Here is a 25,864-nt window from a genome sequence, read left to right on the forward strand (position 1 = left end):
TTGGATGAATTCTATCAGTCGCCCAGGCTATTTATAGCGAGGTATTTTTTTAAATTCAATTTCAAGTGCGCTTGCAATCTTGCATGCAATCTTGTTTGAGTTCTGATGTTCAGCTTGCATTCAATTCTTTGTCCGATTCTTGGATTCAACTATACCAGTCTAATTTCTCCTCAAGCTACCAATGCTCCACGGTTATGTGGAAAGCAATTTTGCTTGACAATCCTAAGGACAGGGGATCAAACCCCGCCGTGAGCTTAATGTTTTTTCATTAATTCCAAATTCAATGAGTCCAGAACTTTCTCGTTGGGAGCAGATGGGTATCGAACCCAGAACCATTCGCTTATAAAGCGAACATCGTAACCATTCAGCCACGACCGCTCCCGTGTTGACTCTAACGACATTTTGTTTACTAACTAGAGATATTTGCATTTATTTCTTCTCTTTAATTTATCCTCTATTTTTCATCTTTCAGAGTTCTACAAAACTCGATGGCCGCCACCTACGAAGACAAGGGTCCAATCCAAAATTTTCGAATAGAAATGTCCATATTCTACATAGTATACTTCATAGTGTTTCCATTCTTCTTCGTTAACATATTCGTGGCCTTGATTATCATTACATTTCAAGAGCAAGGTGAAGCTGAGCTGCAGGACGGAGAGATAGATAAAAATCAGGTTTGGGAAATGTGAAACCGTTTGAGGATTCGTTCAATGTAACCACATTTTGTCCCTCTTTCTAGAAATCGTGCATAGATTTTACGATAGGTGCTAGACCGTTAGAACGTTATATGCCAAACAAGCGGAATAGTTTTAAATACAAAGTCTGGCGCATCGTCGTCTCCACGCCGTTCGAGTATTTTATAATGATGTTGATCGTGTTCAATACGTTACTGCTGATGATGAAGGTACGTACTGTGGACTCCAAGCCCCATCCCCAGTTTCCATAACGCAATCTTTCACTCTTAAAAAACAAACTTCCCCATACTCTCCTGCCCCACTTCAGATAGGCCGTAGATATTGAAGGATGTTGCATCGGAATTCAAACAACGTTGAGCTCCGATGCAAATTCAAATCGAATCGAAAAATTTAAGCCCTGTCTAGCTAGGATTCCCCAACAACAACAAAAAAAAAAAGAAACTCACATCGACAATTCGAAGTTGTACCCCTTGACCTCCCTACCCCCCTTCAAAAAACCAACAACCAAAGACACTGTCCATCGAAAAAATATGCGCTGTAAATATCGCAACAGCTACCAGACATCGAAGCAGATTCGGCAGAATATCGTATTCTGTGAACGAGATTTTTATTGTTTATTTTGTTTTGAGTTGTTTTACAACTTTGGTTGTGCAAGATTACACGAATGTTTCGTCTTTTCCGTTTGTGATTGTCGGAATGAATGTTCTCTTTTGTTTTGTTTCGCATGAAAGATTGATATTTTGGAATGTTTGAACTTTTTTGTTTTATCTTTATTTTTTACATTATTCGTCCAATGACGTGTCATTTATGGTTTTTGAAAAGCATGACATTTTATTTCTGTACATTTTTTTTAATTATTTGTTGCTTCCAGCATGCATACTAGTTTGTTTTGTGGCTTTCGATGTATGTAATTGTTAACCCGTTTGTAAGGAAAGGACTAGGCAGAAAATCAACCATGCATATTATTCACATCAATAAGGTCTATCTCCAGATAACGTAATCAAGTAATTTGAACTTGGTCTACGAATGTTTGTTGATTGTTTAGGGAAACTTTCTTCTAAACTCATTTGTTTAAATTTTGTATGAGTTTCAGCAAAAGTGAACAAACAAAAAGCCTTTTTGGTAAAAGGAATGGTCTATAAAAATATTTGTGTAGATAATTTTGGATTGCTGGAAGAAATGTTCATATTCATAAAAATGAAATATGTAAGTCGCCAAATTATCCTGAAAAACCTTTACCATTTTTTTTTATTTGAGGTCACCCTTTTCCCAAAATTTCTCTTTTAAAGATGGTTGATAAATATTTGAGATGGTGGTTGAAAAATTGATTTTTTTATTAAGAAACTTTAAAATATAATGTAAATCTCAATTTGAGATTTTTTTTAATAAAGTCTTTTCAGAAATTATAAAAATTATGATATATTTGTATGTTTTGTTGTGTAATGGTGTGGATTTTTGGTTTTGTCACATCAACTTTAAATTAAAAAAAAAAATCAGAAACTTAAATAAATTTAAACTAAATTTAAATAGAAATATACTTGCAATGAATTGAAATCAATCGAAATGCATTTTCCTGCGTTAATATTTATTTTTAAGCACGATTTTTTATATTTTTAATTCTTCTGAAATTTTTATACAGCGCCGCCAAAAATGAAGTTTTTTTTAGAATATTCTTATTAGTGAGAGAACAGTCAGCAATTGAAATTGTAATGTTCATGCTTGCTTGCATTCTTCGCGATTTATCAGATTTTTACAAAAAAGTTTATGAAAACAGTGATTTATGATGGTCGCGCGTCTGATTTTTATGCTTCAACAGACAAAATAGTAGTTTGTGCAAAAAGTTGCAAAAAATGATTTTTTCAAAATCAAGTTTTGCAACAATTTCCATACAATTTTTTTTTTCGATTCCGAAAACACCTTATGAATTTAATTTTAATGCAATTGTCTATTTGTTGAAAAAACCAAAACAAGAATGAAAAGTTCAACTTTTCAGCACCCATTTTAGCATTGAAAAGTATAAATTTTCAGCACTTTTATCGAAAAGTAAGTATGTAAATGTATGTAATTATGTAGCACAGTTTTTATTTTTTGATAGATTTGGTGTCTTTGGCATAGTTATAGATCAAGATTAGGAATTTTCAAGGGAAATAGTTACATGAAAAAGATTTAATATTTTTTAAAAATATATTCGGGTACACGAAATCGGGAAAAGTTGTCCCGACCCCTCTTCGATTTGCATGAAACTATGTCCTGAGGGGTAATTTTTGTCCCTGATAACGAATCTGAGGTCCGTTTTTTGATGACTCGTGACGGTGGGGCGGTACGACCCCTTTCATTTATGAACATGCGAAAAAAGAGGTGTTTTTCAATAATTTGCAGCCTGAAACGGTGAGGAGATACAAATTTGGTGTCAAAGGAACTTTTATGTGTAATTGGACACCCGATTTGAAGGCGTACTCAGAATTCTAAAAAAAAAACGTATTTTTCATAAAAAATTTTTACTCTACAAAAACCTCAAAATATTTTTTATTGCAATATGGGGTTTGAATGTTCGTGTTTTGGTCATACATTTCGAATGTCATTATTTTTTTTTCAAATACTGAAAATTTTGACAAAACTACGTTTTTTCGAAAAAATACTCAAAATTTCAGTTTTTTTTTTTGCAATATTGGTATCAAAGGATTAGGATTTTTTTCATGCATTTTGAATGTAATAACAACATATTGTGAAATTACTCAACATTTTCACAAAACTTTGTATATTCGAAAAAACACTCAAAATTTTATTTTTGTTTTGCAATATGGGTATCAAATGATCGGAACTTTTTCATACATTTGTAATGTAATAACAACATTTTTTAATAATACTCAAAAAATTCAACGAAACTATGTATTTTCGAAAATAAATACTCAACATTTCAAATTTTCACAACATGCGTATGAAAGATCGAAATTTTTCAAACATTTCAAATCTAATAACAACATTTTTTGAAAATACCCTAAATGTTCACAAAACTACGTATTTTCGAAAAAAAATTCAAAATTTCAGTTGGGTAACATATGATCTGAAATTTTCAAACATTTCGAATTTAATAAACTTTGAAATTTTGAGTTTTTAGTAGTTTTGTAAAATTTGAGTAATTTAAAAAAAAAAGCTATAGCTTTCGATTTTTTTTTAAATATCTCGATAATTTGATACCCATCTTGTGAAAAACTGAAATTTTGACCATGTTTTCGAAAATACGATGTTTTGTGAAAAAATTAAGTATTTTCAAAAAAATGTGTTATACCTTCGAAATGTTTGAAAAAAACCCGATCGTTTGATATCCATATTGCAACAAAAACCTGAAATGGTATGTGTTTATTTTCGAAAATATGTAGTTTCGTGAAAATCTTGAGTATTTTCAAAAAAAAATGATAATGTATTCGAAATGTTTAAAAAAATCCCAATCATGTGATACCCATACTGAAAAAACTGAAATTTTGAGGTTTTTTTTATTCGAAAATACGTAGTTTTGTGATTTATTTTAGTAGTTTCAAAAGATGTTGTTAATACATTCGAAATATATGTAAAAAAATACGTACATTTAATATCCATATCGTAAAAAAAAATCTGATTTTTTCCAAAAATCTGTAGTTTTGTAAAAAATTTGAGTATTTTCGAAAATTGATACCCATATCGTTTTTTATACCCATTTTTTTCTGTCTGAGTAATCCATCACTTAAACCTTGTAGATCTATTTGTAGATCTCCCATGAAATAATCTGGCATCGTTGCTTTGAAAGTTGGACTTGAGATACAGACTCACAAAGAATTCGAATCGAGGAAAACAAGCTTTTCTTAGTCTTACTTAATCAATGTTAAATAAATAAATAAATTGAAATATTTGTAAATTTTCTGATCTTTTCGATATAAATAATTTGAATTTTTTCTGAAATATTAAATCATCCTGCGTTGACGTTGCAAATTGTCATAAAAACCAAGAAAATTAGGAGAAGCGCCATCTGTTGATGATATTTTGAATTTCTTCGATATTTCTCCTGCAAAAAAAAACTTGCATGGTCCGATATTCTGCCTTGATCCTTTGGTCTTTGAATAGTAGTGATTTGAAGAAAAAATTAAATAATTGTACATCCCAAGAATTGATTGACAGTTGGAAATTAATACAATAGTTCAATATCGAGGGTTTTGCAATTATAATGTTTCCGAAGAATGTTTGTGTTTGTACGTAACTTTTAAGCATAATTTTATGTTGATTCACTTTTATGCATGTATCATATCTCAGAAAAAGTTTCACTTTGATCTAAATTTGCTAATTCGGCTTGTAATAATTCAGCTAGGTTTGCATTTGCACTGATGTCTTTTAAATTTTCAGCAAACAAAATGAAAAAAAAAAATGTTTTTCAAAACTGTGGATCAAAGTGGATACTTTCCGAATGCTCCCTTCCCTCATTCCCTTCAAATAAGAGTCACATTGAATGTAATATGTTCAACAGTCCCCCCTCCATTCAGTGTGATTCCGCAAGCTGTCTTTCCTTATTGGCATGATACTACTACGCCGAGCTGTGTATTGTCCAGTTGTTTTGATATCGCAAAGAAAGCCGCAGATTCGTATGAAAACGCATGACACTGCACCCAATTATTGGTTTCAAATCTTATTCGGCATGCCCACAATTGGTTCTTTTCTGTTTCTTTTTTTGTCTGAAGGCATGGGAAAAACTTGAGTTGTTCAATTTTTTTTCTGTGTTTGCACCACTCAAAACTATCAGTTTGATTTGCATGTCCAGGATTGCCCAAAAACTGTCAAGTGCCAAACACTTTGCAACCCCCGTAATATTCGTAACTTCATGCATCATTTTGTGTTACGTGCCTCATCTCACCAAGTTTCATAGCGTTTGCGTTCAGTTTTGGTCCCGGAAGGTTTTGAGTTTTGTATCACCTGCGTGAGAGTCTGTTCGACAACGAGTGAAGAAAGTTTGGTTTGACTCACCGAAAAAAAAACGTTTCATAGTGGAAATCTGCTTGATTGATTGAAGAATGAAGTCATGGATCTGAAGCATCCCAACACCACAAACAAATACACATACAGACACACACACACTCACACCACTACACGATTTGACTCTCGTTAGACGCGTGAAACACACTTACACTCACACACACACACTTGTGCCCATCGGATATGCCATGGAAAGCTCCGCTCGATCTCCCTTGACTCCAACCCTTTCTTTAGACGAGACACCCACCCGCCCGTTAAATTCTTCATAACTTCTTCTGAAACTCAAACCCGCCCTCCCCTCGTGTGTTTAGCCTCTCTTCATATGAACTAATGTTTGACTTTGAATTGTTTTATTTGCTGCTTTTTGTCATTCTCACCACGTTCTTCGCCGAAAAAACAAAACAAAACCCAACTTTTCAAACGTAAACAAAACACACATAAATCATCAACATCATCATTGATCCCCGGTGCTCAACGACTTTTCATGGATTGGTTTCAAAATTTGATTATTTTTTCATACAAATTATTCCAACTTTTTTGAACCCCACTATTTTTTTCAATTTTTGTTCCCTGATAATGCTCTTTCATCGGTCACCAATCAAACCTAAATCAAACGAACGCACCATCAAACACGACCTCCCCCCTCACCCACTTTTTTCGGCGACCACAGTATCACAATCAAGGAAAAGAGTTTGAGAAATCGTTGAAATATCTCAACATGGGATTTACCGGGATGTTTAGTGTTGAAACGATACTCAAAATAATAGGATTTGGCGTCAAGGTGGGTATAACAAACTGCGAAAGAAAGAAAAACTAAAAGCAAATGATTCGGCGTGATGAAAACACACCGTGCACAAGTACGTTTTTGGTTTGCTAGTGTGTAAGCATTAGTTTTAATTGAGGATTGATTCCAGTATTTTTTGTGTTGACTTTTTTCCTGTTTGTTTTTTTGATATTTTTTTTAGTTGATTTTTTTCTCAGTAAATATAACAAAAAAATTAAATAGAAATACCAGTAAAATAAAAAAAAGCATGCTCTTTGACCAAAATAAAATTACTAAACATCAACGAAGAAAATATCTGAACATTCATCGATTGACTGAGGCGTGATAAAACTAAATTATTTTAGTTTCATTTATATTTTTAATATTTTTGAAAATTGTTGGAATTTCAGTTTGTTGAATAATTTTCTAGTTGATTACTTATTCTTTACTGACAATGAACGACGACAATCGAACAGTATTGTAGATATCACAGATAAAGTAGATTTAAATTCTTGCCCCTTTCATCACCATACATTCACAACTGTAGTAGTCAGTGATACTTCTGGATAATTTCTAGCAGAAATTGCACAAGATCAACTTTGAAAATTTAAAAAAAAAACAGATTGAAAGATTTAAAGATTTAAAGATTTAAAGATTTAAAGATTTAAAGATTTAAAGATTTAAAGATTTAAAGATTTAAAGATTTAAAGATTTAAAGATTTAAAGATTTAAAGATTTAAAGATTTAAAGATTTAAAGATTTAAAGATTTAAAGATTTAAAGATTTAAAGATTTAAAGATTTAAAGATTTAAAGATTTAAAGATTTAAAGATTTAAAGATTTAAAGATTTAAAGATTTAAAGATTTAAAGATTTAAAGATTTAAAGATTTAAAGATTTAAAGATTTAAAGATTTAAAGATTTAAAGATTTAAAGATTTAAAGATTTAAAGATTTAAAGATTTAAAGATTTAAAGATTTAAAGATTTAAAGATTTAAAGATTTAAAGATTTAAAGATTTAAAGATTTAAAGATTTAAAGATTTAAAGATTTAAAGATTTAAAGATTTAAAGATTTAAAGATTTAAAGATTTAAAGATTTAAAGATTTAAAGATTTAAAGATTTAAAGATTTAAAGATTTAAAGATTTAAAGATTTAAAGATTTAAAGATTTAAAGATTTAAAGATTTAAAGATTTAAAGATTTAAAGATTTAAAGATTTAAAGATTTAAAGATTTAAAGATTTAAAGATTTAAAGATTTAAAGATTTAAAGATTTAAAGATTTAAAGATTTAAAGATTTAAAGATTTAAAGATTTAAAGATTTAAAGATTTAAAGATTTAAAGATTTAAAGATTTAAAGATTTAAAGATTTAAAGATTTAAAGATTTAAAGATTTAAAGATTTAAAGATTTAAAGATTTAAAGATTTAAAGATTTAAAGATTTAAAGATTTAAAGATTTAAAGATTTAAAGATTTAAAGATTTAAAGATTTAAAGATTTAAAGATTTAAAGATTTAAAGATTTAAAGATTTAAAGATTTAAAGATTTAAAGATTTAAAGATTTAAAGATTTAAAGATTTAAAGATTTAAAGATTTAAAGATTTAAAGATTTAAAGATTTAAAGATTTAAAGATTTAAAGATTTAAAGATTTAAAGATTTAAAGATTTAAAGATTTAAAGATTTAAAGATTTAAAGATTTAAAGATTTAAAGATTTAAAGATTTAAAGATTTAAAGATTTAAAGATTTAAAGATTTAAAGATTTAAAGATTTAAAGATTTAAAGATTTAAAGATTTAAAGATTTAAAGATTTAAAGATTTAAAGATTTAAAGATTTAAAGATTTAAAGATTTAAAGATTTAAAGATTTAAAGATTTAAAGATTTAAAGATTTAAAGATTTAAAGATTTAAAGATTTAAAAATTTAAAGATTTAAAGAATTAAAGATTTAAAGATTTAAAGATTTAAAGATTTAAAGATTTAAAGATTTAAAGATTTAAAGATTTAAAGATTTAAAGATTTAAAGATTTAAAGATTTAAAGATTTAAAGATTTAAAGATTTAAAGATTTAAAGATTTAAAGATTTAAAGATTTAAAGATTTAAAGATTTAAAGATTTAAAGATTTAAAGATTTAAAGATTTAAAGATTTAAAGATTTAAAGATTTAAAGATTTAAAGATTAAACTTTAACATTCTTAATAAAAAAGATCGCAATTATCCAAAGTATCGACTGAATTAAATCTTCTCCCTTTTCATGGTAGAACTAGTTGTAAGTTGTAGTTAGTTATATAAGTTAGTCTAATTGTATTTATACATTTTAACACACATTTAATATCATCACATTTGCATGGAAAATGTAAAATTTTGTCAATATATAATACAGAGGGAACTCGATCATTTGCTTTTAACGTATCCAAATTCTTCATATAAATAAATAAAGAAAATCATAGTTGACGTTAAGTTTTCTTCAGGATATTGTACATCAAGCATTTGAATTAACGAATTCTCTCTGTACAAATACGCAAACAATATTTTGAGCTTCTTGATGCAATCATAATTTGAATGTTATCCACATGAGTAATCACGTTTTCATTTATTGATAATAATTTATATAATAAAAATCATCTTGACAAAAGAACACAAAAAGGTTTCGATCAAATTGTGCATGATCGTTTTTTTTTTCTTTTGAAGATCACAAGATATTTTGCAAATAGTTTGTTTTAACTATCGATTCCAAATTTGATAACTTTGAAATATACTCACTAAAGTTTTTCAACCGTATCCGGATAAGTTTACCGAATTTTCAACTGCTAAACAGTTCGGTAAACTGAAAATTACTGAATTCGATAATCACTTCATCGTACAACCGAAATTCGTTAAAATTTTGTTCATTTTGACAGATGGTTTACCGATCTAAACTTTACCGATTTTTCAACTAACCGAATTCGATTTTAAAAATCTAAGTGTGTATCTCGCAAAAATTAAAAATTTTGTGTTCTTCAAACAGAAAAAAACAAACCTATCGCATGTACTAACCAACAAATAACGAACATGTTGCACATCACGCTTCAGCACCACTTCTACAACAAGTGTCAATGTGTTTGTTGTGCATCGTCTCTGCGCGATTGTGTACATTATTTTGTGTCTATGTGTGTATGTCTACACCGTGTGAGTTTGCTGCGTGTCGTTTTTGTTTGCATCTTTTATGCTCTCTTCCTTACTCTCTCTATCGCCACCTCACTCTACTGGAAGCAGAGATGTACGCTCTAGATATGTGTGTGTGTCTCTTTCTCGCGCAATTCGCAACACGCACCATCACACCGTGGGAATGTCTGTGTTTTGACTTTGCTCTGTCGCTCTCTCTATTGTTTCTCTGTGCGCACGCACACACACACTCACAGCGTTGGAGCGCACAGGTTTAAAGTGCACGCTCGCCTCTGCCACACACCGCAGCCACTGTTGCCGTATAAAGTGAAGCGATCGCTTGGGTTATTGCTGTGTGTTTTATTTTTCAAAATTATTTTTTTTTTTAATTTTTTATTGACGCTATCGAAGAGTTGAAGGAATTAAAATGCATGCCAACATTTTATGTTTTGATTTTTTTTTTATTGTTTTCGATGTTATTGACAGACAGAGAAAACGCAGCACGTGAAGATGGAGTGTGCTTTTTTCTTTGGGATTTTGCAAATAAATTTTAATAACAAATCAAACATGTGCCATAAGCACAAATCTAAGACTTTAGTAGGTTATTGTGAGCGTACTCTTTTGTGGAACGATCCTCAATCCTGAGATAACCGTCGTGATTGTGATGTCTTGTCGCACATAAATTTTAGGCCAAATTGAAATAAGGACGCCATTTGGTTTAGCTCTCAATGTCTTACCTTGTGACCTTCACAGATCCCCAAAATTCGATTTCAATCCTGAGATATTGAACAAAAATAGATATTGTCCCCGAAAATAAAAAAATAGTGATATTTTTTGCAAATCAATTTTATGTAACAAAAAGTGAAACAAAAAATCACTAAATTTTTTTTCGCCGTGTATCATTTTTTTTAGTATAGTCCTTATCCATACCTACAACTTTGCCGAAGACATCAAATAATTCCTTCAAAAGGTACAGATTTTTGAATTTTCATTTATCATTCTTGTATGGCCAGCTGCCAAATTTGCATAAAAAATTATATGGACAAACTATTGATGCAAAATGGCTTCTTTGAATATACCAAAGGCACCAAAAAAATTTCTGCCACGTATAAAAAGGTATTTTTCTTGATGTTTAAAATGTACACATTAGTGGCAAAAGTGAAACAGAAGTCCACATTTTTGAATAAATGAAAAATTCTCAAGTTTAAATTCAAAAACGCTGCGCCAGCGTATGGTCATATTTGGAAATATGAGTAACTATTTCAGTTTTATCTGCTTTTGTTACACCCTAATAAATATATTTTACTAAATATTGCAGATTGCAACGATTTTTGAACAATCGAGCAAGCTATGGAAAGCTCTTCACAAAGGTGCACACCCCAAACTACTACAGTGAGCAATTCTCTGAGATTTCGGTCATTCGATTTTTTTTGTATTTTTTAATCCGGCTGAAACTTTTTTGGTGCCTTCGGTATGCCAAAAGAAGCCATTTTGCATCATTAGTTTGTCCATATAATTTTCCATACAAATTTGGCAACTGTCCATACAAAAATGATATGTGAAAATTCAAAAATCTGTATCTTTCGAAGGAATTTTTTGATCGATTTAGTATCTTCGGCAAAGTTGTAGGTATGGATATGGAATACGCTGAAAAAAAATGATACGCGGTAAAAAAAAATTGGTGATTTTTAATTTAACTTTTTGTCAATAAAACTTGATTTGCAAAAAAAAAAACACTATTTTTATTTTTTTTTTGGTATGTTTTAGAAGACATAAAGTGCCAACTTTTGAGAAATTTCCAGAATGGGCAAAAAATCTTTGACCGAGTAATGATTTTTTGGATCAAGACAAATTTAAAAAAAATCGAATATATGTCGCAAAAATTTTTCAACTTCATTTTTCGATGTAAAATCGAATTTGCAATCAAAAAGTACTACAGTGAAATTTTTATAAAGTGCACCGTTTTCAAGTTATAACCATTTTTAGGTATTTTTTTGAAAATAGTCGAAGTTTTTCATTTTTTTAAATTAGTGCCCATGTTCACCTTTGAAAAAAATAATTTTGAAAAGCTGTGAAAATTCTCTATATTTTGCTTTATTGAACTTTGTTGATACGACTCATAGTTTCTGAGATATTGCCATGCAAAGGTTAAAAAAACTGGAAAATTGATGTTTTCTAAGTCTCACCCAAACAACCCACCATTTTCTAATGTCGATATCTCAGCAATTATAGGTCCGATTTACAATGTTAAAACATGAAACATTCGTGAAATTTTCTGATATTATCGAAAAAAATATTTTAAAAGATTTAAAATCATGACTAACATTTCAAACGGGCCAAACATTCAATATTACGCCCATAATATAATATACATACTTAAAAAAATCAAAATCAAGCCTCATGTATTCAAAGGTCTAAACACAAATTTTTACCCATTAATTTTTTTCTAACATAAAAAATGTACTCATTCTCAACATAACCATGGAGCAATTCTCTTCAAAATCGACCAATTTCGATCATTTTTATTTTTTTTCTATTTTTTTATTTGGTTCATACATTGTGGGGGCCTTCCCTATCACCAAAGAAGCCATTTTGTGTCATTGATTCACCAATACAAGTCTCCATACAATTTTGGCGGCTGATCATACAAACATGGCACTAAATGTTTGAACATCTGTAACTTTTTTTTCACAAAAAAACAATTTCCCACAATCTCTAAAAAATCAAATCAAATTATTCGCTCTACAGCATTGCCTTGGCGTTCTCGATTTCGAGATTCCTACTCGAAACTACACCCAGAACTGGGCATCGGCATACGAGAGGATAAAGAGCACGATTCGGTAGTAAAATGGTACTGTGTGCGGATGGAGAGGATAAATCCCGAAATTACCGAGAGTACTTTACTCATGGTTCATTTTCCAAAAAAGTTCATCTATCAAAAAAAATATGTACCGGTACCGAGACTCGAACCCAAGACCTTTTGGCATATTGAACCGTGCCTTTGCCGTATGGGCCACCGTGGTTCGGTGACTAAGTGGCGGTCGTTTGTTCATATAAGCCACTCATAAGATGAACTGTTCCAATGAACGAATGAACACGCGAGAGAACTATACTCTCGCAATATAGCACTTTCCTCACGTTTCTTTTCGTGAGGACTATCCCCTCGTTCTTTAACTTTGGGTGTAGGTGTCCAAAAGCTTGATTGTTGAGGCAATTGCAAACCTCTTTTTACACCTAAGCTTCCATCCATCCCGGGATTCGAACTGACGACCTTTGGATTGTTAGTCCAACTGCCTACCAGCGACTCCACCGAGACAGAACCCAGGGAGACGACTCCTGCATCTGGACTGAGCTAACGACCTAACCTTTTTAGGTTAGTCCGGGGCCAACATTTACTTCCCGTCCGACGGAAGGCGTGATCATACAAATCTCGTCTCAAAATTTGCCACCGGGACCTTCTGGGATCGAACCCAGGCCGACTGGGTGAGAGGCTATCACGCTTACCCCTACACCACGGTCCCGGGTCATCCCGAGTTCCCACAATCTATAGTTTTAATTTTTAGATTTTTTTGTATATATTTTAGGAGACAAAAACCCGCATTTTTAAGGGGCAGAACGAGTTTTCAGATTTTTTAAAAGCAAAACATTCAAAAATAAAAAAAAAATGGGAATTGGTTGATTTTGTACAGAATTATTCATAAGGCTACACCCAAAACTGGGCATCGCTTGTCCGAGAGAATAATGGCCTCGAGTCGAGAGGATAGTGGTACCATTCACGGACACAGAGAACACAGCTCGAGATTGGCGAGAGAATTATTCTATCGAGGTTCATTTGCAAAAAAAGTTCATCCGTAAAAACAAAAAACCAAAAGTGTCGACTACGGGAATCCAAACAGAGACCTTTGACACACTAACTCAATGACTTAACTGCCTCGGCCACCACAGCTTGGTGAGCAAGGAGTGGTCAGATGTCAATGTATGGCACTTGTTGGAGATTTATTGTTTCAATTAACGAATGAACTCATTTGTTATGGTGGTGTGCGTTGGTAGCACTATTCTCTCGATTTTGGCGCTAAGCCCTCAATAAATTTTGAGGGAACGATTTTCTCGACTCGGAATTTTGGGTGTAAACATTTAAAATTATACATAAGATCTGCAATTCCATTTGGAAAGAACATAAACCAAAAAAAAAAAAGTTTGGGCTCAGTTTATTTCTGGGTTTTCCTAGGCCGAAATAATTAGTTCTTTTTTTATTGTTTGGCCGTTAAGGTGACCTGTTTTCGCAAAATCTGCTTAAAAAAATCATAGCTTTGCGCCGTTTCAACCGATTTTAGCTGTCTTAATAGTCTGATGTCCAAAACAATTAGCTCTAACAGCTGAAAAAGTTATCTGTAAACTTATAATGCGTTTTGACCGTGTCAGGACCAAAGAGCTTTTATCTGAAAATAAATAAATTTAGCTAAGGAAGGCAGAAAACCGAGAGATTCATGAAAAATCGTTTATTTTATTTTTTTATGGAATTTTGGAACAAATTCCCAGTCTAAACGAGCTCGTTGATGCCTGAAAGATGTCCCATTGACAAATTTTAGGTAGCCAAAAGTGTTTCATTTTTATAGGTGTCTAGAGGGTGCCTCGGAGATATCTCAATATAGTTTAAATGTTCAAATCCTTTTCAAATCCAGCTTAAAGTCAATCACCCCAACCCCAAATATTCAGAAAAATGTCACACTTCATCTTTACGTGTGTTTGATTATTAAGTTCTTGGACTCTTAACAACACAAAAATATAACCACTACGAAGCTCTGCACACCGACAACGACGAGGCCAGTACGCAGGTCATGGAGACTGCTCGAACGTGACAGAAAAGGACTGCGACATAGTCTCAACTCGTCTCGTCTCACATTTCTCAGCTCAACTCAGTCCGTCAGAAGCGAGCTGCCCGCCCCATGTTTGCCTACAGTGAATAAGCTCTCGTCTCACGTCAAGTCTCGTCCCGAAAGTCTGACACCATTTTACCCTTGTATTGTGTCTCTCCCCTTTTTTTCTTCTTCTTCTCCTGCGCTGTCATTACCTTGTTGTTCCCTTTTCTTCAGTTTCACGATGCGCCACCGACACTGATTGACATTCTGAGCTTCATGAATTTGGTATTCACATTCTTCTTTTTACTGGAGACTATTATGAAACTAATCGCATTCGGATGTAAGGTTGGTAGCACTGTCGCGATCTTTTGTGTTTTGTCTTTTGTTTTTATCGACTTTTAGTTTCTTTATGTTGTTGTCTTGTGTTTGATTTCTCCGTGGGGTGGGCAATCTAACCGCGAACCGGACCCGGTTCGCTAACCGGGAAAGAGACCCGATTCTGATAACACGTGTAACTTTTCATTTCGATAACACTTTCAGAAACTTTCACCAGCCAGTAGTTCATGCATCTTCATCACCATTCAGTTTTTTCATACTAATTCTTTTTTTTTCTCTAATGTATATGTAGCTAGTTAACACAATAACAACAACAACATCAATTCTTAGGGACAGTTTCTATGTTGTCTTAGTTCAAACAGTACCAAACTTTCAACTTTTACTATTCAACACTTGTTTAGAGAGCCGCCTATGTTTGTCCTTCCTAACTAGCGACTAAAAGTTCAGGAATTACGAACGTTTTACTCAGTTTTCACATCCTACTTTTTACATGCCGACCGTTATGCTTTGTTTTCACGTTTACATTGACTAGGTGTAACGTTTCGTTCCGACTGGTTTTCTTCTCTGTTCTCAATTACTTACTTTTGTACATTTTCTAGTTTATTAGCGAATAGTTGTAGTGACCATCTTTTGGAATACTTTTTCTTCTCATTCTTCTAAAACGAAAATAACATGACTCAACATAATTTCATCATCAACGAAAGAAGCGATTTTTTGTTTCAAGTTATTTAAACGAACATTATTTATATTTTTCAGTTATAATTTGTCAAATTGTAACTTTCTCTGGCGCTAATATTTTTTTCCGATTTCTTTTTCCACCTTCTCGAATCCGTTTTTCTCGTTCTCTTCCCTTTCTTCTCACATGGTGCAGAACTTTTTCAAAGATCCTTGGAATATATTCGATTTTATAACGGTTATTGGAAGTATTATCGACGCATTAGTTTTAGAATTAGGGGTAAGTATACACGATGTGTTAAACTTTTTAAAGTGTACTCAATCACAGCCTTCGGAAGTAAAGAAAATCGGATAAACAACTCAACTGAATTCATTCCTAGTTCAATTGAAAACAAGCTAATTCAGCTCAAAATCATCAGTTTGAATGGTACTTTCAAAATTGACTTTTCCGAACAATGTTAAAAACTTATTATACTCATCCATTTTATCCACATTCATTACTAACCTAACAAAACTATGTTAAAAAGGTAACACATCTTTCATCTAGCTAAATACTAAATATAAATCCAGAGAATTCGAAATCAACTATCATTAATCTTCATCAAATTTCATCTAAAGTCGCTTGGAAGGGATGCTTTTCTGTATCCAAAATCTTGTATTTTTTTTTTGTTTTTTATGGATGAAAAAAAAAATACCCAAAACTGAACTGAGTTAAATGATTACAAACACAAATGAAATAAACTGAATATGATAATTTATGATTCAAAACAACTACTGTTCATTTGATGCTGAAATTATCGCTTTTAGAATCATATAGTTTTTTTCTAATTCCATTGACTTACTTGTGATATTTGCTGTAAATTTAGACTTGTTGTGTTTTTTAAACCACTGCACACTGTGCGCAGTCGTCCAGATCGCAAAATTAAGTGGAAAATAGATTTTTCGAAAAATGGTGACGTTTTAGAACTTTTGTGTCTTCAGAATAGTTGCTGCAAATGGAAAAGGACAACTTTTGTTTTGGTTGAAAATTAGGGTGGTTCACGATTAAGGTGATTTTGAAAATCTGACTTTACAGTAATATTTTTGGGAATTATTTCGTCTTGTAAAAAGTTGTTGGATTTATCAATTCAAGCAACTTTGTCGAGAACTCCAACATTTTATCTCGTAATCTACGCCTTCTATGACCAAATTCATAGAAAGGATCTGAGCAAACCTTTAAAAATCAGTTTTTTGAACGTGGCAATTCAGGGTTAAGTTTAAGAGAAATGTTTAGAGCACTTGTAGCGCTCTAAAAAACGAACATTTTTATTTTTTGACATGTCAATTGGGACTTAAGGGTCAACAGTTACAGCCATCTTAAGGTAAAAAATATGCAAATTTAAAACTTAAATATCTGGAAATGGCACAAGCCAAATTTTAAGCACTAGGTTGCATTTGAAAGAGGAGATCTAGCAAAACTGGCCCGCTGAATCTGAATCTGCCTTCAGAATAGAGCCAAAGTATCGAAAAATCTATTTTTGGTCATAATTTGGGTTTAAATGATAGTTTTATACGATTTTTTTGACCAAAAATCGTTTTTTCGATACATTAGCTTAATTCTGGGGGCAGATTCAGAATCAGTGGGAAAAAATACAGGGAAAAACATATAATTGGACCATTTTAGAATTTCTTTAGGGTGGTCCCCAGGGTTGCCTGATAAATCTGGGAATGCCAGATTTTTCAAGTGTTAGCCAGAATAAAGATTCATCATTCTCAGTGCCAGATTTTGACAGATTTTGCCAGAATTTTTACTTCATGCCGATTTTGAACAACTTTTTGATTAAAATGAATGGATTTAATTAAAATGAAAACAAGAGAAGAGTTATAACCATTTTTATGTGATTTTGAGCCTATTTTCAAGTTGCTTTGTTTTCAAAATGGCGCATTTTGGCGCAAAACCGAACAATGCACCTGAAAGTACACACTTTCAACTACATTTCCTGAAAATATCCCCGTGTCCATCCGTGTCTATTTTTAGATATCTCGATTTGAATTTGAAGGTTTTTAATCAATTTATTTATATTTTAAAGCGGAATCTTATTGAAAACGTGATAATAATCGGTAAATTGACCGATTTTTATGGAAAAGACATTGTTTATTCTTAAAATTATGGCACACATTCTAAAATTATGATTAAAAACATGTTTAGCCCAAAAATAATGTAAATAAAATTTTTAAATAATTGTTCGTATTTAAAATTAAATTTTTCCCTTTATATTTAGTCAGTTAAGAAAAGTTGTCGTATTTTTTATAGACAAAGTATTTTCCATAAATTGATCAATTTACCCTTCAATTCACCGATTTTCAACTCGTATTCAATATGATTTCGATTAACATTTATAAATAGATTGATTAAAACCGTCAAATTCAAATCAAGATATATATATTTCTGAAATGAAAAAAAAACATTGAGCAAATGTTTGCTTCCACGCTTCAGAAACTTCTATAACATAGTTAAAAAATGGTTTGGAGAGAAAAATCTCCAATTTAGTTTAAATTGTTTAGTAGGTAATCAAAAATATTTTCGATGTAACGGAAGATTTTTTCCTCAGTACGTACGTACATATTTTATCATTTGATCATTTTGCGTAAAATCTAAAAACTATCAATGTCACCCCGTTTCACGGTACTCTATAACTGCCCATAATTGAAAATTCGGCTTTTATGCCAAATCAAGTATTCCGAGAAAAACGCGTTTTAGTGTTTGTCACAAAATCTCCGTCAAGGCTATTTCCCATAAGAGTGGCATATTAGCCGTTTGGTTTTTCGCATCGGCAGCCAAGTCTGAACACTATTTCAGTAAAATTCAAGTTCCAGAATATGCGTTGGAACATCCTCTACCACCTAGTGCTAATATTTCGTTTTTGTCAAAAGTGGATATTAGCCGTTTTTTCAATGGTGGGCAGATAAGGGGTCATTGCATTGTCGTTAGAAAGTACGCACTAAATTACATGTATATCGTAGGTAGATGATAAAAAAGTTCTTTAATACTTTTTAAAATGAAAATAATGACATAAAAAATCAATAAAATATGAGCAGTAAAAAGCAACCCAAAACTATACATTTATTTTCAAAAATGCATCTAAAATATGCAGCAATTTCCCACAAAACAGTATGATTCGAAAAAAAGTTGTTCGATCGGTCTCAAAATTGGACGAATTTCATTTACTCATATTTTTTCGGGTGACCAACGATGTGCTAGGGTGGTCCGCAAAATTGCCGTTTTCGTCAATTTTCACCAAAAACATAAAGCCAAAGAGCGTTTGTCTGAAAATATGTATATCGGATTCCTTGCACAAATTTACATAATATATCTCAAAATGGTGAAGTTTCATAAACAGGATTCCGACACTGTTTGATAATAAAAATTTCATTTTTCGACGCACCGCGCTCAAAAACAGGAAAATGACGAAAAAGTCGAAAAATATTTTTTTCATTATAACTGCGATATTTTTAATTTAACTTAGCCTTTTTTAGGTATTGAAAATTGCGCCTTTCAATAATTTTCGTTCGAATCATGCTGTTTTCGTGGAGAGTTGCTGAATGTTAAAATGTGTTGTAAGGAATTATTTTATTACAATTATTTCTGTTTACAAAATTTGTGTAAATTTCTCACTTTTGCAAAATTAAATATTTTGTGTCAATACATATGAAAGTACCATTCCAATTTCTGGTTTAAGTTGGAATTGTTGCATGCCATGGCTGTTGAAGATTATTATTGCAAATCAATGTATTGTCATCAGAGGTGACATTGGGACTGGGGGGTGAGATTGGGTCATACAAATTTCAGCATTTTTGTATGACACAATCTCACCCCCAGACCCAATGTCACCTCTGATGACGGTACCTAAAAAAAATCTTTATTGAAAGGGCGCTTTTTCAAAAATTCGTGACCTTGAAATTATTTACGTAGGGATTTTTGATTTATTCCAATGATAAAATATTCCAAATATTTTCAAGGAGGCGCGCGATTCTTCTTGAATCTTCACCTAAAGCGATGTTTTTTGAACGATCGTGCGCCTCCATCAAAATATATGAAAAAGAAAAATCATATATCCGTAAGTAAAATATTTTCCAGATCATGTATATTTGAAGAGGACCCTCTAAGCATGCTTCCGACGAAAAAAATTTTTAGGTACATCTGTGTGTTGTTCAGTCAATTCAAAAACAAAAGTTCTAAACACTAACATATTTTTCTAACCCTCTTTCACAGGAGAACTCCTTCAACGTTGGATTTTTAAGACTGTTTCGTGCTGCACGATTAATCAAACTACTCCGACAAGGTTATACAATACGAATATTACTCTGGACATTTGTTCAATCATTCAAAGCACTGCCATATGTCTGTTTGCTGATTGCCATGCTATTTTTTATCTACGCAATTATCGGCATGCAGGTATTTTTACTTTTTACTATTTCAATTCAATTCCACATTTTAGCAAATGATTTCCACGAACGAGCGCCACCGAGCTGTCCCCAGTTGATTGGGACGCGTGAAAATCCGAAAGAAATTTACACTTTGTTTTCCTTTTTGGTTTTAAATTTATTTTTTTTATTTTTTTTTATCCATGTTCAAATTTTAGAAAAGGGTCAGATAGAGTAGAACATTTCGATAATTCAGTAAAAGAGCGTCACATTTCATCATCAACTGTTTTTGCTTATCCAGTTGCGTTGTGCCACAAATCTAGAGCAGTCCAACATTTTGCGGTTTGAGGCATGGCTAAGTTACTTGGCAACGATTTTCTTGTTTTTTTTTCCTTTTAAAAATCTCTCGTTCCAATTTTCTTAAATTTTCTAAATAATTTTTTGCTCTCAGCGCTTAACAAGTTTTTGATGATATGTTCTAGCCGAAATGCGATTTTGATTCAGTTTCTCTCGACAGTTTTCCATAATTTTGATTTGTGGTTCGTGCCTATAGAATAGATAATTTTAACGTTTTCCACTTTCTTTTTGCAATCATTCATTACTACGAAAAAAAAAATCAAAATCTAATCCAGGTTTTTGGCAACATGAAGTTCGATCCGGACACCGCCTTAAATCGACACAATAATTTTCAGACCTTTTTCGGCGCCCTTCTGCTACTCTTTCGGTAAAGATCAAACGAGGTTTTTATATTCTATCAATTCTAGTAGCAATCTAGTTGCAAAACTATTCAAAAAATATTCAAGCAAAACCACTCCACAACAGAAAATAAAAAAAACCAGCCCACCTCTAAGCCTCCCCCCCCTAAATTAATGCTGAGTAATTAAGTTTGTGAAAACAAAAGATTCGTAAATGTTGTTTTTAGTAATAACTTGTACAGAAAAAAAAACTCACCCGCAACGCTCTTGGGTAATTCTCTACCAACTCACACGAAATCGGGAAAAGTTGCCCCGACCCCTCTTCGATTTGCGTGAAACTTTGTCCTAAGGGGTAACTTTTGTCCCTGATCACGAATCCGAGGTCCGTTTTTTGATATCTCGTGACGGAGGGGCGGTACGACCCCTTCCATTTTTGAACATGCGAAAAAAGAGGTGTTTTTCAATAATTTGCAGCCTGAAACGGTGATGAGATAGAAATTTGGCATCAAAGAGACTTTTATGTAAAATTAGACGCCCGATTTGATGACGTACTCAGAATTCCGAAAAAACGTATTTTTCATCAAAAAAAACAATAAAAAAGTTTTAAAAATTCTCCCATTTTCCGTTACTCGACTGTAAAAAAATTTGGAACATGTCATTTTATGGGAAATTTAATGTACTTTTCGAATCTACATTGTCCCAGAAGGGTCATTTTTTCATTTAGAACAAAATTTTTCATTTTAAAATTTCGTGTTTTTTCTAACTTTGCAGGGTTATTTTTTAGAGTGTAACAATGTTCTACAAAGTTGTAGAGCAGACAATTACAAAAATTTTGATATATAGACATTAGGGGTTTGCTTATAAACATCACAAGTTATCGCGATTTTACGAAAAAAAGTTTTGAAAAAGTTACTTTTTGCGTTTCTCTTTGTTTCGTCGTCCGTGTCTGTCGCGGGTGACCATGAACGGCCATGATCGATGACGACCAACTTTTTTAAAACTTTTTTTTCGTAAAATCGTGATAACTTGTGATGTTTATAAGCAAACCCCTTATGTATATATATCAAAATTTTTGTAATTGTCTGCTCTACAACTTTGTAGAACATTGTTACACTCTAAAAAATAACCCTGCAAAGTTAGAAAAAACACGAAATTTTAAAATGAAAAATTTTGTTCTAAATGAAAAAATGACCCTTCTGGGACAATGTAGATTCGAAAAGTACATTAAATTTCCCATAAAATGACATGTTCCAAAATTTTTTACAGTCGAGTAACGGAAAATGGGAGAATTTTTAAAACTTTTTTAGTGTTTTTTTCGATGAAAAATACGTTTTTTCGGAATTCTGATTACGCCATCAAATCGGGCGTCTAATTTTACATAAAAGTCCCTTTGACACCAAATTTCTATCTCATCACCGTTTCAGGCTGCAAATTATTGAAAAACACCTCTTTTTTCGCATGTGCAAAAATGGAAGGGGTCGTACCGCCCCTCCGTCACGAGATATCAAAAAACGGACCTCGGATTCGTGATCAGGGACAAAAGTTACCCCTTAGGACAAAGTTTCACGCAAATCGAAGAGGGGTCGGGGCAACTGCTGTGTGAGTTGGCGGAGAATTACCCTCTTACTATCACCCGAATGGTTATTGAATTACTTTACCCTGCTAAACAAAAAACTTTAACTTAGAAAATTGCTAAACTTACATAACTGTGTGTATCCGTTGAGTAACCCCTCCCCTGTTGAACCCCCCGTTTGATTGAACCAAGGTTTGTCTCCGTAGAAGGTAGCTCGAAAAGTTTCGTCTGTCAGTGTGGCACCGTTGCGTTACTGCCCAGTTGTACATGTGTATGTGTGTGTGTATTTAGACCCTTCAAAGGTAACTCAGACGAAGAAAACAACTTTCAGGTTATTTAGGTTCAAAAGTTATTGATAAGGAAAAATAGTGAACGAAAGTTTTATAAATTTGACCAGCAGCACAATTTGATTGATATTGTCATTAGCATGTTGTATATAAGTTTATTTTTAAACCAAAGTTTTCGCGAAGTTTAGATTCCGATTTAGAGACCCTTTAGATTAGATTTATTATGAACAAATATTCAAAATCACACACAAATAACAATTGATTATTTAAATTTTTGTTTTACTTTTATTTTGGTCAAAGTTTTCACAAAAAAATGTAATATTTAATCTTTAACGACGCCATTAAATTTTTCATTTATCAAAACAATGTCAAAAATCAAGAAAAGCTCGATTGAATAATAATTTAATAACAAAAAAACAAACATACACTAAACCCCCCGTTATTTCTACCACCACCACCACCCGTATCTTGTAAATGTCTCTCTGTGTGTGTATCGCGCAACACCTAAACACACACACACCTAGGTGTTTGGAAATATTGAACTAGAGCCTGAATCAGCTATCACTAGACACAACAACTTCCGTTCCTTTGTCCAAGGGCTGATGCTACTGTTCAGGTAGGTCCACACATGATTGCTAACAACAACAACAACAAAATTTAACAAACAATCACCTTCACTGAACTGAAATCTGGTTGGAGTGAATGTCAAATGAAACCACCCCGTTTTTAAACTCGTATTTGTCTGTCCATCTCTGCATATTTCTTGCCTACTCAAATGAAATTGATATAATTACGATAGAACAGAATTTCCACATACAAACAAACTTTTGAATTACTCCAGATATCCAAAATATTTCTTTGAATGCGAATAGTACATGTCAATTTTTCTTTGAAATAGTTTGAATGCAGAAAATCTTGAGAGAATATTAGTGAGAGCAGAATTAATCGATGTTGGATTACCCGTACATATTTTTTTCTATGAACAAGTTGACTCGTCTTGTTTAAAAAAAAACTCTAACACCCACATTTTCTTCACAGCTTGATTTCGACCTTTTCATCGGCTATTCTTTTGACTTTCGTCATTTTGGCTTTGACCTTTTGTAGAGATCTAGCAACTCTATCTGAAAAGATCAGCACTCTTTCCACCACTCAAATACAGTCAAGACTCGATTATCCGAGGGCCTCAGGAAAATTTTACTTCAGATTATCGAATCTTCGGATAAACGAATCACGAAAAACATATTTTTTTTGTCTTATTTTTTATTGTAGAGCTTCGGTATGACCCCTAGATTACTCTAAAGTGACTTAGATTTTTTTAAATCCAAGATGGTGGCCAACATGGCGATTATGAAATACTGAAATAGTAGTTTTTGCAATTCCATCGTGAAACTACTTACTTTTCCTGTCATTTTTGAACGACGAAATAGCTTACTTTTCTGTACCAATAATAACAGAATCGAATAGCAACACTTTTCAAAATAAATTCTGAAAAGTTCAACTTTTCAGCACTCAAATGGGTGCTGAAAAGTTGAACTTTAACGATTTATTGTCAAAATACATGAAAATTTGACATAAAATTTCACTCAGTGTGTGTTTTTTGGAATTGCAAAGAAAGTTGTATGGAACTCGTTGCAAAACTTGATTTTTTCAGCACTCTTCGTATTTATCCAACTCGGTGAACCTCGTTGGATAAATGTACGACTCGTGCTGAAAAAATCCTCTTTTTGCAACTTGTTGCATAAACTACTATTATGCAACAAGTTGCAAAAAGATGATTTTTTCAGCACAACATTTTTTGCAACTCCAAAAAAAACGCTTCTAGAATGGAATTTTATGTCATGTATTTAGTAAATTCACCGTCCAAAACAAAACAATATTGAAAAATGTTACTTTTTGATACCAGTGTTGAAAAGTTTAACTTTTCAGCATCCATTACACTGCTGAAAAGAAGAACTTTTCAACACTGGCATCGAAAGGTATTAATTTTTCATTCTGTTATTTTTGGTAGGAAAAAGTAGGCTGTTTCGTTTCTCCAGAAGGACAGGAAAAATGACAGTTTCACAGCGGAATTGCAAAAAAAAATAATTAATTAACATTATAAAAAAATCTTTATAATGGGTCGAAGAACCAGAATTAGATGATCAAAACAAGGGTCCTCATTTTTGGTACAAAGATCAGAAATCACTCACTCATCGCCGAGCGAATCTTTGCCGACTGGAGCTCGCAACCATTCGCAAGTGAACACTACGCTCAGGCTGCCTGCGATTTGCTCAATCGCTTCTCCCAGCGACACAAATACTTCGTGATTTTCTTTGCCCACCCCGTCCGTTGACCCGAGTCACACACGAATACATTCAGAGAGGAGAGAATCTAACAACACACCAGCTCGGCGCTCTTTTGGCCTGCACTCCTACAGTTTGCCGTAAATTTGTATTTGGCATGATGGAAATTGCTTGTAAATGTGTCTTTGATGTCGTGTTATCAAAAAAATTACAAAACACTTTTGATAACATAGATTTTAACCAGTTTTATAAATGAGTAAAACAAAGCCGATTGCAAAAGATTTCGACTCAGCGACTGAGCGACGTAACGCAATCGGTCTCTCTGAATCATACGCTGTACTACTTGATTGAAGTGAGAGCGAGAGCAAAAAGAGAGTATTCTGTAGTGATTGTTTCGGAAGCGACAAACAGTAGGAAAAGGTCAGAGCAGGCTTTTGTCGCTTTCGATTGGTGGTAGCGAGTGAATGAGTCGTTTTGGTGCAATCAGGACCGTTGGTTCAAAATGAGAAAATTCAAAAATGCGAAACAAAAATTTGCTTAGTTCGAATTTCGATTTTCCAAAGTGTCAAACTAACTTTCAGATAATCGAACCTCCGGATAATCAGTTTGACTGTATGCCTAAAATGGGCTCTCAGACCTTGAATTTAATGTTAAAAGTGTGAAAAATTTCGGAGAATCAAGGCCTCAGATTCACGAATCTAGACTGAGCACTAAAGACATTTAAGTTTTTTTTATTTTCGAGTTTATTCAAAATTTTTACAACGGCTTGATTATAAAAAAAAGAAAAACAAAATGTTTACAAACAGGCTTAAATTTGGTTTCTGTAACTGAAAACAGACTTAACAATTTCGGCATTTATTTTAATTTTGTGACTCGCAGAATTTTACCCACATTATGAATCATTTATATATGTCTTCTATTCTCTCGAAAAAAATACACACTCTAAACATTAACCCAAGCATTTGAAAAACACCGAGATTGAAAAATTCATGTTATCAAAATTAAACTGAAATTTCAACAAAACTTTCGATTGACTTTCAAATCAAACTATTTGGTTTATGTTGTCGTTTGATAATAAATTTGATCAAACTTCAAGGATTTCACAAAATTAAATATTTGTAACATTCAATATTTAAAAAAAAACAGTTTTTAAATTC

General features: G+C 32.5%; 1 protein-coding gene across 28 annotated transcripts in view; it reads left to right on the forward strand.

Moving 5' to 3' along the window:
* Positions 1 to 25,864, forward strand: part of LOC120417323 (voltage-dependent calcium channel type A subunit alpha-1) — a 203,129-nt gene that overhangs the window by 112,751 nt on the left and 64,514 nt on the right. For 17 of the 28 annotated variants that reach the window (XR_008212561.1, XR_008212563.1, XR_005605447.2 and 14 more), the window contains 7 exons: positions 473 to 674; positions 740 to 904; positions 6,364 to 6,474; positions 14,690 to 14,800; positions 15,663 to 15,746; positions 19,719 to 19,901; positions 22,950 to 23,041. Coding sequence is in view for 24 of the 28 variants with exons in the window: in XM_052710697.1 (XP_052566657.1) it covers positions 473 to 674; positions 740 to 904; positions 6,364 to 6,474; positions 14,690 to 14,800; positions 15,663 to 15,746; positions 19,719 to 19,901; positions 22,950 to 23,041 (948 nt within the window). In the remaining 4 variants the exon portion in view is untranslated. Of the gene's footprint in view, positions 1 to 472; positions 675 to 739; positions 905 to 6,363; positions 6,475 to 14,689; positions 14,801 to 15,662; positions 15,747 to 19,718; positions 19,902 to 20,502; positions 20,595 to 22,949; positions 23,042 to 25,864 lie in introns of all 28 variants that reach the window. The other 11 variants (XM_052710693.1, XM_052710701.1, XM_052710691.1 and 8 more) reach the window with 4 other exon arrangements.

Source organism: Culex pipiens, chromosome 3 (genome assembly GCF_016801865.2).
Source record: "Culex pipiens pallens isolate TS chromosome 3, TS_CPP_V2, whole genome shotgun sequence".
Classification (NCBI taxonomy): domain Eukaryota; kingdom Metazoa; phylum Arthropoda; class Insecta; order Diptera; family Culicidae; genus Culex; species Culex pipiens.